Source organism: Polypterus senegalus, chromosome 13 (assembly GCF_016835505.1).
Source record: "Polypterus senegalus isolate Bchr_013 chromosome 13, ASM1683550v1, whole genome shotgun sequence".
NCBI lineage: Eukaryota > Metazoa > Chordata > Cladistia > Polypteriformes > Polypteridae > Polypterus > Polypterus senegalus.
Window position 1 is genome coordinate 24,023,556 of NC_053166.1, and position 15,593 is coordinate 24,039,148.

General features: G+C 36.5%; 2 protein-coding genes across 4 annotated transcripts in view; both read left to right on the forward strand.

Annotated features, from left to right (window-relative positions):
- The window catches only part of LOC120542149 (protocadherin gamma-C5-like), a 497,784-nt gene that overhangs the window by 101,051 nt on the left and 381,140 nt on the right, over positions 1–15,593 (forward strand). The window lies entirely within an intron of this gene.
- The window catches only part of LOC120542151 (protocadherin gamma-A8-like), a 209,998-nt gene continuing 198,640 nt past the window's right edge, over positions 4,236–15,593 (forward strand). Inside the window, exons 1-2 of one of the 2 annotated variants that reach the window (XM_039774386.1) lie at positions 4,236–6,602; positions 7,320–7,353. In XM_039774386.1, coding sequence (XP_039630320.1) covers positions 4,251–6,602; positions 7,320–7,328 — 2,361 coding nt within the window. In that variant the 5' untranslated portion in view covers positions 4,236–4,250 and the 3' untranslated portion in view covers positions 7,329–7,353. Of the gene's footprint in view, positions 6,603–7,319; positions 7,354–15,593 lie in introns of those variants that run through there. The other variant, XM_039774385.1, reaches the window with a different exon arrangement.

Here is a 15,593-nt window from a genome sequence, read left to right on the forward strand (position 1 = left end):
GAAAGAATTGAACAACGTCTTCTATAAAACCTCATTAGGCATATTTGAGCTTTCACTTCAGAAAGTAGAACTGCTGGAGGACTGGAAAGTTGCAAATGTGACTCCAGTCTTCAAGAAAGGAGACAAAATGCATTCTGTGTGCTATGCAAAATGATGGACACTATAATAAGAAATAAATTAACGATATACAAAATAACAGCTAGCATGGGTTTATGAGAGAAAGATTGTGCCAAACCAATCTTTTTGATTTAATTGTAAAAACAAGCAGAATATTTTACAAAAACAAAATGTATAATATAATTTACCTATTTCAAATAGCCTTTGATTCAGTCCCACACCAATGATTAATTCTGAAACTAGATGTCAGCATCAGAGGTAATCAACAAAACTGGATCTCAAGTTGGTTAACCAGCACCAGAGAAAGAATACTGATTAGAGAAGATGCTCCATGTGGAAAGAGGTCAGAAGTGAAGTCCCTGCTATTTGTTCTACTTTTGACATTGATTCTAGTATAGCTAGCAAACTTGTGAAATTTGCAGGTGACACTAACATTGGAGGGATTGCAGTAGCAAAAATAATTCTAAAAGTCATAGAAATATTTCAGGTCTGCGTAAACACTGGGAAAATACAGCTTAATGTAAAAAAAAAAGTGAACCTGATGAGAGGAGACAGTATGAGAACAGAATCTATGTCTTCAAAATCCTCAAAGGCATTGAAAAAGCAGATCTTTCCGCTTAAGTGTAAATGATGTACTCAAGGATATTGGTGGAAATTAACGGGAAGTGTAAGACTGAAGGCAGGAATCAATTCTTTATGGAAAAAGTTGCGTTAATCTGGAACAAACTACTGAGATATGTAATTAAACCAGAAAACTTAACAACCTTTACGGAGAATGATATATTATGACAGCTTAGCTATTAACTAAACAAATGGGATTCATGGACTGAATGGTGTCCTTTCATTTGTCAGATTTCTTTTAGGTTCTTTGGTAATTATTAAACTCACTTGTTTCTTCATTATTGTGACAGTTTACATAAAATGAGTAAAATCAAATCAGGATTAAACCAATGTTATTTATTTCAAAAATTACTTATTAAGTGAAACAGTCAATTTTCAATTATGATTTGAATTAAACTGAATAAATAAGGTATTATGAATTGATGGCACATCAGAAATAAATCTTTATCCAAAGTGTTTAATAATATATTGTTTTATTGTTATTCCAATTTAAGGTTTTTTTTTTTTTTTTAACCTAAATAGGTTCAAAAAGTGATTTGTTGCAGATGTATTTTTTAGTTATGGAGAAAAAGTTTCTTTTTGTAGTATCCAATGTGCACATTATTAAAGTGATTTTTTACTTTTACTATTCATAGTGTAGTACAAATTGTACTTCTAATTAGGCTCTTGGAAACATTCAGCACCCTGGATAGCACAAACAATAAAACAAAAAGGATCAAAAGTGATATCTTCATTTAGATTAAAGCATAAAAGATTAATATTCTGCATCTGATTATTACTATCAGCATTGTTGGATGACTTGTGTGAATGTCTAATAAAGTAGACCAAATCTCAGTCTTTAACACCGAGTGAGTCTTTCCTTCTCTCTCTCTCTCTCTCTCTCTCTCTCTCTCTCTCTCTCTCTCTCTCTCTCTCTCTCTCTCTCTCTCTCCCCTTCTCTGGCCCCTTCCCAAGCTATCTCCCAAGACTTCAGATTCAGATTGCCTCATTCCCCGAAGAAGCATTAAACATACTGAAAAAGTAATTGTCAATCTCCTAGGTGTCCTTTTCTTTGCTATAGCCTAGCTCATTATGTTCCAGAAGGTTTAGATATTATGACATTATGAGTGGAAAACATTGTTCCAGCAGAGCTTATTATGTATTATTTTAATGTTAATACTTGCAGACCCTTGGAGCAATGGTAGGAGAGTACTAGACTCCTGTCAGTCCTTCCATAACTAAAGCTAAAACTTAAATGAGCAATAAAGCATCATTGTCTCCAGCTACTAGCCCAGTGCAGTACGGTAGCCAGATGTTCCTATGACTTCTTGCTTATCCTTTCTACTCTCACACTCTACTTGAGAGAGTGAAGTGACATTCCTTATTACTTTTGCTGATGGTCATACATTTTCCCCTTTCCTGGCATCTCTTTCACACAAAGAGTATACTGCTCCTTAGAGCGTTCTGTGTTCCTTCTGTAGCCTGTACACACCCTTTCCTATTGGCATTCTCTCTCTCTCTCTCTCTCTCTCTCTCTGTCTCTCCTATTCTCAGAGATTTCTACACATGTTGTGCTTTTTTCTGTGGTGCAAATGGCCCAGCAATATTTTGGCAGTGTGGCATCTCTTCACTCTGTCTATGATGCAATACATAGACTAAACTGTTAAGGCAGCAGCACTAACCGCTGACCATTGATGGAGCATTACTAAGTGCTAGAGCACTATTATTCTTAATATTATCTATCCATTTTCTAAACCACCTTAACCAACTACACATGTATGAAATCAATACAAGTGTGTATTTCCATGACTGTGTCCAGTCTACGAACTGCAGTGTTGTTCTCTCTTATTATAAATACAACTATTATTATTATTATTACACACTTTATGTGTGAGTGAGAAAGTGTTTTTATTTAAGTGGTTGCGATTTGGACTAGTGTCTCATGCGGTGTTTGTTCTTGCCTTGAATTTGATATACTACCTGAGCTAGTTTGGGCTGCCAACAACCCTGGAATGGCATAACAAGGTCAGAAACTGAGTTTTTCTTCTGCTGACATTTTTGAGTTGTATGAGAAAACGGCAGTATGTAATGGAGGCCTGTTAGAACAATGACAGAAAATTAGAAAATTCATGCAAATGGTGACATTGGTAAACACTAAAACTATGCGCCTTATGGTGTAACAAACTAGAATTAATCAGCTATCATGTGCAATTATACAATCTACTAAACACTTTTTATTAATTGTATGTTCTAGATTCAGTAATTTTGTTACATTTCAGAGACTCTTTATATGCAAGATTCTACTTGTATAGTGGAATTTATATTTCCTAATATGATTAGGGAATCAGACCTGCATGGACGCTGCATCAGTCAGTTACATAACACAGACATTCATGTAGCAGGACTAATTTAGAGTTAACAAAATATTTTATGTCCCCTAATTCTGGATAAAGAAAGTAAACTAAATAAACTACATCTGCCTGTGCATGTAGGAAACAAAAAAGAGAACCACACATACTGAAGTATTTTCTTTCTTGACAAATAAAATAAACTCTTTGATGTAACTTCTTGACCACATAATAATCTCAAAACACATCAATTGCCTAAATTGTGCAACTTCCATTTTAGGCAAATACTATTATAACTCACATCTGACCAACAAACAGACCAAAAAATGTAGTCATCTGACCCTCACCAAACACATTAACATATTTGCAATAAGTTAACTTCAGAAAGATAAATGCTGAAAGTATTCAATATACATTAACAAAATGAAAAAAATAATTTGTGTTTAAAAGTGACCATAATGTAACTATATAAAGCAGATGATCTGAGGAAATCTATGCAATTTCATATCGAAGACGAAATTAAATAAATAAGAAGGTAGAAATGCTACTTGAATAAAGGATATTAATCGCAGATTTCACGGTAAAATTATAATCTCTAAACGCTTCACTAATGTTTTAAATGGTAGAATGAAAGATGGTAGAACAATGAGACTGTATTTATTTTAAGTAAATACATTGCTTCAAGGTTTTTAATTTTTTAAGTGATAATATTTACTGTTTATATATGTTTAAAACTTTCCTTAAAAACATTGAAATTTAACTACTAACAATTTTATACAGTTTCTTCAGTGATTAGCAGTATTATTACTATTTTTTTTTTTTAATTTTGTCAACTTATTTTGCATTTTAGCACTTGCACTGCGAGTGCCGCTGTTGATCAACTTGGTGATTTTCTTGTCCAGAAATTCAGCAGCACCTCCCCTACCACAGCTTCAGTATCACACAAACAGAAGGGCCTCGCCATACAGAAAGACGGGAATACAAAGGCATACACTGGATATACATATTCTGCAAGATTCTTACCGATAGAAGAAATATTTATATTAATTTCCAACATCTAGTGGCTAGTTACGGGAAGGCCAAGCGTTGTTTACATGGTTTAACAAAGGATTCTTATGTCATCGGAAGAAAAAAATGCTTCCCTGGATATATATCAAGCAGGTACCGATCGTGGTTTTATTTACAATGTACGCCTGTATGACAGATGGAGAGGTCCGTTATTCTGTTCGTGAGGAAGAAATGAGGGGTACTTTCATTGGTAACATTGCGAAAGATTTGGGATTAGATAATCAGAGACTAAAATCTGGCAGAGCTCATATTTATACTGAGGGTGGCACCGAATACGTAGAGCTGAATGTAAATAAAGGGATTTTAATTGTTAAAGACAGAATTGATAGAGAGCAGATCTGCGGTAAAATAACACCCTGTTTATTACATTTTCAAATTGTCCTGGAAAAACCTATGGAATTTCACAGAGTGACTATTGAGGTTATTGATATAAACGATAATAACCCCACTTTCACGAAAAAAAATGTTCAGTTAAAAATTATTGAGTCATCTCTTCCAGGTGCACTGTTTTCCTTACCGAATGCTGTAGACAACGATATAGGTGAAAACACGCTAAAATCATATATACTCACACCAAATGACCGTTTTAAATTAAAAATACAGTCTCAATCGGACGGCAGTAGTTCCGTGGATTTGTTGCTAGATATGCCTTTAGACAGAGAAAAGCAAGAACAGCATGTTTTGCTTTTAACGGCGGTTGATGGAGGAGAGCCTCAGCGTTCCGGCACAATTGAGATAAACATTATTGTCCTCGATGCCAATGACAATGCTCCCGTTTTTAGTCAAAGGGTTTATAAAACTGCTGTCAGGGAGGACTCTTTGGTTGGGACAGTGCTGATCAAAGTAAACGCCACTGACGCAGACAAAGACATAAATGGACAAATTAATTATTTTTTTGCCCATGTTACAGACAGTTCGAAAGATTTATTTGAAATCAATACTGATTCGGGAGAAATCAAACTCATTGGCCAATTAGATTATGAAAGTAATAAAATGTATGAAATGAAAGTAGAAGCAAAAGACACAGGGGATCTCTTAGGTTCCAGTAAAGTGATAATTGAAGTGACTGATGTAAACGACAATGTGCCATTTATTAATCTGATGTCGATTTCAAATCATATCGGAGAAGATTCGTTACCTGGGACAGTAATAGCAATGATTAACGTGCAAGATAAGGATTCTGGAAGAAATGGTAAAGTCAGTTGTAATGTTAATAACAACAGTCCATTTAAATTAAAATCATCTATAAATAATTTTTTTACATTAGAAACAGAAAGGTATTTAGATCGCGAAAAAGTGTCGCAGTATAATATTACTATTGTGGCAAAAGACGAAGGAGAGCCTTCACTCTCAGCCACACACATAATCACACTGCAGATTAGTGATGTTAATGATAATGCACCGAAATTCGAAAAACAGCGATATATAACATACATCATGGAAAACAATTCTCCGGGGTCTTCCTTTTTTTCAGTAAGAGCGTACGATGAAGACTCGGGTCTCAACAGTAAAATATCTTACTTTATTGAAGAATCAAAAATTAACAACCTCTCGGTTTCTTCATTCGTGTCTGTTAACTCAGATGAAGGTGTCCTCTATGCTGTGCGTTCATTCGATTATGAGCAGCTGAGTCATTTTCAAGTCTCAGTGACAGCTAAAGACAGAGGGTCTCCACCTCTTAGTTCTAGTGTAATAATAGATGTGTATATTCAGGATCAAAATGACAATTCTCCAGAAATCTTATACCCAATTCTAAATAAAGGATCTCCGATAGCTGAATTTATTCCTCGCTCTGCCGATGTTGGCTATTTGGTTACTAAAGTTGTGGCTGTTGACAAGGATTCTGGACAAAATGCGTGGCTTTCTTATAAACTTATCAAATCAACTGATCAGACGCTTTTTGAATTGGGCGTACATAATGGAGAAGTAAGAACCCTTAGACAAATTATGGACAAGGATTCTACAAAGCAAAGACTTACTATTTCAGTAGAGGATAGCGGACAGCCTTCCCACTCGGCGGCTGTGAATATCTACGTTGCCATCACTGATAATTTTGCAATGGCTTTAACAGAAGTTAACGATTTTACACAAGAGAAAAGCAACGACGCCGATATAAGGTTTTATCTGGTACTCTCCTTAGTTATAGTCTCTTTTATTTTTATCACGTTCATCATAATTTTAATAGCTTTAAAGTTCCACAAGTGGAAGCGCTCGAAATATTTCAGTGAAAACTCCAACGGAACTCTCCCCGTTATTCCTTATTACCCGCCCCGTTATGCAGAAGTCGGAGCCACTGGGACTCTTTGTCACGTGTACAACTATGAAGTTTGCCTCACAACGGATTCTGGAAAAAGTGAATTTAAATATGTAAAGCCTATGCTACAGACTCCTACGGATAATGATTCTAATGGAGCCAAAACTAAAAGTCCTAGCTCGAGTGATTTAATTGCAGATGAAGATCTTCCGCAGGTAAGCTGGGTTACAATGAATTTAGCACGATAGATAGATAGATAGATAGATAGATAGATAGATAGATAGATAGTGCTAAAAATATCTACCTGTTTATTTTTTTTTTTTAATAGTTCGTTTTAGGAACAGGCATAATCTCATATGTATACTGTACCTATTCAATAAAATTTATTGATGTAAGATAAGAACACTTTGCTGAAGAAATCGAGGCAAACTAGTCTCATGTGTATGAAATATGTATAATGATCATATCTTAATTAGAATTATTAAAGAATACCTGCAATGTGTTTGTTTCAGAATTTACAGTCAGTCTCTTTAACCTGTTTTACTTAAATGGAAAAAAACTCAAACTGTATGCATAATGATTTCCATATATATATATATATATATATATATATATATATATATATATATATATATATATATATATATATATATATATATATATATATATATATATATGGAAGATCTACCTACATACACTTTGGTTGATAGAACTTCTTTTATAAATGATTTTACTGATTTTTCATTTCTGGTTCAGTCACATTTGTTTGCATGAAACAAATCAATTTCATGGACATTGGTTCCACGTGAATTCTTTGCATTTACAGTGCCCTATAATTCTGCATTATTTCAAAGACATAAATATTAATTTAGTTCAATATCATTCATTCAGCTATCACTAATATATTATTTTGTCTTACAATTTTATTCAAGTCAACTTAAACAACTGAGAGAAAGTATGTGTTACACCCCCCACCCCCATTTGGAGAACAGCAGATGAAATATCTTGTTCACGGTCACACAGTGGTACTGGATCTGTACCAACAACCTCAGCTTCTCAAGTGAAAATCCTTAACCACTATGTCCCCCTGCCTGTTAATTATACACCTTTGGATAAATTTACTTCAGCACTGAGTGGTTGTATTAATATTATATAATATTGTTTTCAACTCTGTCTTTTGATTATATTAATATTATACATTTGAGGTGTAATTTTGCTTTATTGTTTTATTCTGTTTAAATGGTTTGTGTAAGTGAAAACACGTTTTCATTAGAAACCAAAAACCGCTTTGATTCAACAGCTCATTCCACAAGTGAAACTTACGCTGCTGCTTAAGAAGATCCATGTGCTCGGTTTTAATAACCTGTCCTCATGGAATCCACTTAACCTGCAATTTCTTAAATTATTTCAACCCACATACACCTGATTCAACTCATCAGTTCATTATTAAATTTGGAGATCATGTCACTTTCCATCATCCTTGTCCAGTCACCTTCCAATTGTTGTTTAATCTCATTTCAACACTTATTACAACATGATCAAAACACTTTCTTCTGACTAGGTCGTGTTGCATTTTAAGTTGAAGTAATATAATTACATTCTTTGTTCAAGCACTTAAATATAAAGCTGACCTGCAGTCTTCTGCTTTATATTCTTATTCTTTGATTGCGTTCAATGTAGTCTAGTTTGTAGACCTTCACAATCTTTCATTTTAAATAAACAAAATGTTCTTCTTGATTATTCTGCACATTGATGTTTATAAATGGCATAGTGATGATGGCTGAATAATAGTAAGTGAGTTAATGTGTCAGGTTTAGCTTTTATAGTACAGGCATTAATACACTAAGAAGAATAGTACAACTACCCTGCCCGTGGTTTGTTCCTGCCTTGCGCCCTGTGTTGGCTGGGATTGGCTCCAGCAGACCCCTGCGACCCTGTGTTAGGATATACAAAGGGAAGTATCTACAGCATGTAGTATAATGTTGAAGTCTAGTGTTAGATGAACAAAACGTTCTTTTCAAGGTTGCAAGCAAAGGTACTAAAAACATGTTGGGCCAGCCTCTAGGTTATGCACCTTGTATGTATAATTGAATTCTGATCCTGTAATTCTCCTCCAAGCCGTCTGGAAGTCATTCTCTATGGCTTCCCCAAACTCCTCCAACACCTGGGTTTTTGCCTCAGCAACCACCGAAGCTGCATTCCGTTTGGCCTGCCGGTACCTATTAGCTTCAAAGAGATTCTAGTCCAACATCCAGCATCTCAGGAGAGGGAAGCGCTGCAGGGTCATCACTGTTTATGGTTGGAATGATGCACTGCTGACCTCGACTTGGGATGTTGTGGGTCGGTGGGTGGAGTACAATGAGGAAGCAGAGCCTGGTGACTCAGAAGTGGGCTCTCCCATCTCTGGGACTGAGGTCACCAAGGTGGTCAAAAAACGCCTTGGTGTCAGGGCCCGGGGGGTGGATGAGATAACCCCTGAGTTCCTCAAGGCTCTGGATGTTGTAGGGCTGTCTTGGTTGACACGCCTCTGCAACATTGTATGGACATCAGGGACAGTGCCTCTGGATTGCCAAACCAAGGTGGTGGTTCCTCTCTTTAAGAAAGGGGACTGGAGGGTGTGTTCAAACTACAGAGGGATCACACTCCTCAGCCACCTTGGAAAAGTCTATTTTGGCGTCTTGGAGAGGAGGGTCCATCAGACAGTTGAACCTCGGATTCAGGAGGAACAGTGTTTTGTGGACTTGGAAAAGGTGTTCGGCCGTGTCCCTCAGGGAATCCTGTGGGGGATACTCTTGGAATATGGGGTACCGGACCCCCTGATAAGGGCTGTTCGGTCCCTGTACAACTGGTGTCAGATCTGGTCTGCATTGCCAGCAGTAAGTCAAACCCATTTCCGGTGAGAGTTGGACTCCGCCAGGGTTGCCCTCTGTCACTGATTTTGTTTATAACTTTTATGGACAGAATTTCTAGGCGCAGCCAGGGTGTTGACGGGGGTTGGTTTGGTGGGCTAAGGATTGGGTCACTGCTTTTTGCAGATGATGTTGTCCTGTATGCTTCATCAGGCCGTGATCTTCAGCTCTCTCTGGATCGGTTCGCAGCCGAGTGTGAAGTGGCTGGGATGGGAATCGGCACCTCCAAATCCGAGAGCATGGTCCTCAGCCGGAAAAGGGTGGACTGCCGTCTCAGGGTTGGGAGTAAGATCCTGCCCCAAGTGGAGGAGTTCAAGTATCTTGGGGTCTTGTTCACAAGTGAGGGAAGAATGGAGCAGAAGATCAACAGGCGGATCGGTGCGGCATCTGCAGTGATGCGGGCTCTGCATCGGTCTGTCGTGGTGAAAAAGGAGTTGAGCCGAAAGGCAAAGTTCTCAATTTACCAGTTGATCTACGTTTCTACCCTCATCTATGGTCATGAGCTGTGGGTAGTGACCGAAAGAACAATATTGCGAATACAAGCGGTTGAAATGAGTTTCCTCCTCAGGGTGTCTGGGCTTATAGGGTGAGAAGCTCAGTCATCCGGGAGGAGCTCAGAGTAGAGCCACTGCTCTTACGTATTGAGAGGAGTCAGATGAGTTGGCTCGGGCATCTGATCAGGATGCCTCCTGGTCACTTCCCTGGTTAGGTGTTCTGGGCACGTTTAAACGGGCATGTCTAACCCAGGGAAGACCCAGGACATGCCAGAGGAACTAGGTCTCTCGGCTGGCCTGGAAATGCCTTGGGATTCCCCAGGAAGAGCTAGTAGAAGTGGCCAGGGAGAGGGAAGTCTGGGCATCTCTGCTCAAGCTGCTGCCCCTGCAACCTGATCACAGATAAGAAGAAGAGGATGGATGGATGACTGGATCTTGTAATTCAATAAACATTGCCACATGTAGTTTTGCTAGGATAGTCTTGGTGCAAGAGATGTGGAGAAATATGTTATTTGAAAAATAATGATTGGTTCACAAACCTGAAAGGTAAATCAAAAGGTGGTAAATGTTATGACCTTTCAAATACCTTATGTGGTGAATCCAGTCTGTTTAGGTTCTTTCTGATGATTCAAAGACTTGTAAGTTAGGTGGATTGGTAAAGCTAAAATTAGCCCTACCTTGTGTATGTGTGTGTGTGTTCACCTGGTAATGGACTGGTGCTTTGTTCAAGGGATTTGTTACTGCCTTGGGCCCTATGCATGCTAGGATAACCTCCTGCTGTCCTAATTGGAATTAAGTGGGCATAAAAGATGGTACGGTATATTTGTGTACTTAATGGTTGCTGCTGCACAGTTTTCTATCAAATGCTCATATTCAAATCAACATGAAAGTTATTGTCCAAGATAAAGACTTAATTTTCATGAAGTATTTCTGAGCTACAAAATGTTAATAGTAGTTGATTCTTACCTGTTCTTTCTCTTACTTTATAATTTCAGGTTGTTAATGAAATATTTCACAATACATTTGGTCATCAAGATTTTTTTTACTCTAAGTACAGCATTTCTTACTAGAATAAAGACATAGGCATGATTTGATAATATTGAATGAGATATTTGAAAGATATTGTTCATTTCAAATTCTTTTGAATATGGGATTGAGAAAATTGTGATTAACTACTTCTAAGTTCTGGCCTGATTTCTGCCTTGACCCTAGTGACCCTTGTGACTATGAATTTAATTAAGAAGGTTAAAGAATGTTATATTATATATTGATTACAATAATTTGTGAGAGATTATGAAAGTTATGTATGTATACTTTAAAGTTATTAAAAGCCATTTTTAATTTGTTTTTAATCACATCTGTTATTTCATATTGTATCTCCTGCAATATTTATGTTTTATTTTGCAGGTATATAGTGAAAAACAGACAGATATTAGAGTAAAATATTTTTTTCTTAAATATATAGTATACATTTCTTATTAAACATGTGAAAAAATAAACTAATATTAAAAGACATTTGCTGCTTTTGTGAATCCAAAATGATAAAGAATTTAGACAGTCACTAGTATCTTGTAGTAACTTTTAATTAAATGTTTCTGTTCCATGTTAATCTTAATCACAAAATAAATATTTCCATGTATATTTTACACAGAGTTCCAAAGTTATATGGAGGGATTCATGTTTGAAAATACAGTAAATTAAATTACACAAAGAAACAAAAACATATTTACTTCTTTCTGTTTACTGTATTTAGCTGTCATTGAAATGACTACTAAAGATTTATTTAATCAATAATATGGAATCTTATTTTTTACAGCAATATATGGACCATGGTATCATTAATAAACATATAAGAACATTTAATGAGAGCAGTACAGTCTTCCGCATAGATAGATAGTTAGATAGATAGATAGATAAAACATAGACTATCTATCTATCTATCTATCTATCTATCTATCTATCTATCTATCTATCTAGTATATAGTGCCTTTCACATCTATCTATCTATCTATCTATCTATCTATCTATCTATCTATCTATCTATCTATCTATCTATCTATCTATCTATCTATCTATCTATCTATCTATCTATCTATCTATCTATCTATCACAAAGTCTCCAAAGAAAAGAGTCTGATCTGCTTTTGTTCAATAGGTCCCCTGTCTTAGTAGACTGGTCCAGCATGTCTTTGATTCTTTGATGTGATCCACCACATAAAAGTGGTAGCGCACCACATCCACATCAACACCTGAACTCTGTAAAGATTTACCAATGTTGTTTCGTGTCCTTGTGTCTATATAAAACAGGGTACTCCAGTTTCTGCATTACATCTTGCCTGAAGAAGGGGCCTGAGGTGACTCGAAAGCTTGCATATTGCAATCTTTGTAGTTAGCCAATAAAAAAATGTCATTTTGCTTAAATTTCTGTGATAGTTTTCATGAATGATGGAACACAGGAAAATGAATTAACTGTAATCTTTTCCTTGATGTTTTGTACAAGAGGTTTTCATAGTGTCTTACCAAAGGTACTGTACAGAAACATCATATTGCTAATAACTATCTATACACCAGTTTCTAAATGGCTGCTTTTGATTACATTATAAAAATCAGGTTTCACTGCAATATTTTTTTTTAGTTACCCTGAACTTTATGATGGCATTTATAGCTGTTTTGTGGTATCTCACTTGGTTGTGATGATTGTACCTCAGTGCTACATTAACATAGTTATGAATACTTTATATTTATTTTTCGCTTTTTCTTGTGTCTTTTCATGTTTTCTTCTGGCATACTACCTAATTTCCTCATCATTATAGCTGTTCAGATGTTGATAATTTGGCAAAACATAATCAACAGTGAAAGATATTGGTACCATCCAACATCCCATGCACAATTACTTCTTGTGTTTTGAACAATGCTGCCAGAACAGGTCCCAGCTTTACTCAGCTCTGCAGTGAAGAGCAAAGTTTTTGAAAATAGACTGAAGAATGCATGATGATGAAATATCCTTTAGAAAATAAACACTAACGATATTATTCTCCCAGGTTTAGGTTTTGTGGTTTTTGTGAAAGGCACCATAAAAAGCTTGATTGACATTTTCTTAACATCTTTTTTCTACCAATGTGTAATTTTGAACAGTATGAATGAACCCTTGATGCAATCAACATATTCTGACAATGGTGTGTGTGTGTGTGCGTGTGTGTGTGTTCACCCTGCAAAGGACTGGTGCCCTGTCCAGGGATTGTTCCTGCCTTGCACTCTATGATTGTCGGTATAGGCTCCAGCATCCCTGCAGCACTGCTTAAAGCAAGTTTGAAAATTAAGTGAATGAATGTATAAACAGCAAAAGAAATATCAGCTTTTAATACTTTGAAATATAAATATTAATGAATTCAAATGAAGTCAAATATTTGTAACCCAGATTACTTAATAATGATATCCATTACATGTAAGAGCTACACACTAATTATGAAATCAATTGGTAGAGAAACCTGCAGCTATGGGGGTCTCGAGGACTGAAATCTGTTGTTTTCACAATTCTGTATCTCTAAATACTCACATGTCATTTAGTCAAACTTCTTGCAAAAATAGAGCACTTCTTTGAAAAATATTATCAGATACTGCATTTGGCTTAGATTTGCTTGTAGCTATCCTCAAGTGTTTTTGTCCCCACCAAATTGCAACAGCATGATATTTTCAAATAAATGTTTTAAACCTCCATACTTTACAATCCTAGAGAGTAAAGTGCTGAACATCAACTATCAAGTGTGGGATGCCAGTGCCTGTATCCAATGAGAGAATAACCTCTTAAGGTTAACATTGTATATTGTTCCACTATACATTTAAATATATTTTCTTATACTTGAAGGCTTTTACTTTTAAAATTTTTGTTTGCATGATTTACCACTTTATAGATTTCCTGTCAAACATTTCAAAATTTTTGAAAATTTTAGTATCTCTTGATTTTTTTTTTTTGTGATCTTGGTTAAACTTAACCTGAAAATATTTATTACATTTATAAAGAAAGTACGTACTAGATTTGCAGTCTTTGCTCATTTCCTATACCCTCCATAAGAACATAAGAAATTTAACAAATTAAAGTAAACTAGTCCAGCAAGCTCATTTATTTATCTAATAACTAAACATTCGCAATATCTCATCCAGATACTCCAATGTTGTCAAGGTTTCTACATTAACTGTCTCTCAGCAGTTTGTTTCAGATTCTGACAACTCTTTCTGTAAAGAGGTACTTCCCGACTCCAGTCCTATCCCTTTAATTTCCAGTGGTATCTTTGCATATGTGAGTCACTATGTAGTCAGAATTACTTCATCAACACCTTTCAGGATTTTGAAGACCTGGATTATGTCCCCAAATAGTCTCTACTGTTTGAATTAAAGAGTAAAGATTACATTTTCAGAATCTGTCAGAGAAGGATATGTCATTAAGACCTGGTGTGAATCTGGTTGCTGTCCTCTTCACAGCTTCAAGTGCTGCTATGTCTTTCTTCTAACAGGGTAACCATGCACAACTACACACAATACTCCAGCTGCAGTCTAAGTAGTGCATTATATAGTCTAAGGCAGAATGCTCCTCTGTTCACAATAAACACTAACACTCCATCTACACCAGACACTGATTGTCAAATGAACTGTACTGATTTTGGTTTAATTACTATTCTCATCGTCCTTGATCTGAGTGCAACCTTTGACAGTATTTGTCACACTACTCTTCTCAATAGATTAACTTCGATTGGCATTACCCACACTCCACTAGATTGGTTCAGATCCTACCTCTCAGGCCGCAATCAGTTTGTTCAGCTTAAAACTTTCACATTCCAACCCACCGCTGTTACTTCAGGTGTGCCCCAGGGCTCTGTCCTGGGGCCCCTCCTTTTCATTATTTATCTCCTTCCTCTTGGCAATATCTTTCGTAAATATAACATTAGCTTCCACTGTTATGCTGATGACACCCAGCTCTATCTCACTAGCAAACCTACAGCTTCCTCTCCACCCTCCTCCCTTACTGATTGCATAGCAAAAATCAAATCCTGGCTTTCTTCAAATTTTCTTAAATTAAATAGCGACAAAACTGAGGTTCTCCTTGTTGGCACAAAATCAACATTATCCAAAACTGATCATTTTTCATTTGTTATTGATAATTTCTCTGTCTCCCCTTCCCCACAGGTTAAGAGTCTGGGTGTCATCCTGGACAGTACTTTATCCTTTCAGTCACACATCAATAACAACTCTCGGTCTGCACATTTCCATTTGTGTAACATTAATCGTTTCGTCCCTCCCTCATTCCCTACACCACTGCTATCCTTGTTCATAGCCTTGTCACTTCTCGTCTGGATTATTGCAATTCCCTTTTCTTTGGTCTTTCTTGCAAATCTGTTTATAAGCTTCATCTGGTCCAGAATTTAGCTGCACGCATCATTACTAGAACCCCCTCTATTCACCATATCACTCCCATTTTGCAGCTGCTTCATTGGCCTCCAGTTCAGTTCCGAATTCAATTCAAAATTCTCCCACTAACTTTTAAGGCTCTCCACAACCTTGCCCCTCCGTATCTGTCTGACCTCCTCCATGTTTCCATTCCCTCCCATACCCTTAGATCCTCTTCCTCCATGCACTTGACTGTCCCCTTCATCCGTCTTACCACTATGGGGAGCAGAGCATTCAGTTGTTCTGCTTCCCAGCTTTGGGACTCACTACCACCTGAGCTTAGAAATATTGAATCATTTTCACTTTTCAAATTTAAACTTTAAACTCATTTGTTTAAGACTGCTTTTTCTCTTTGATTACAA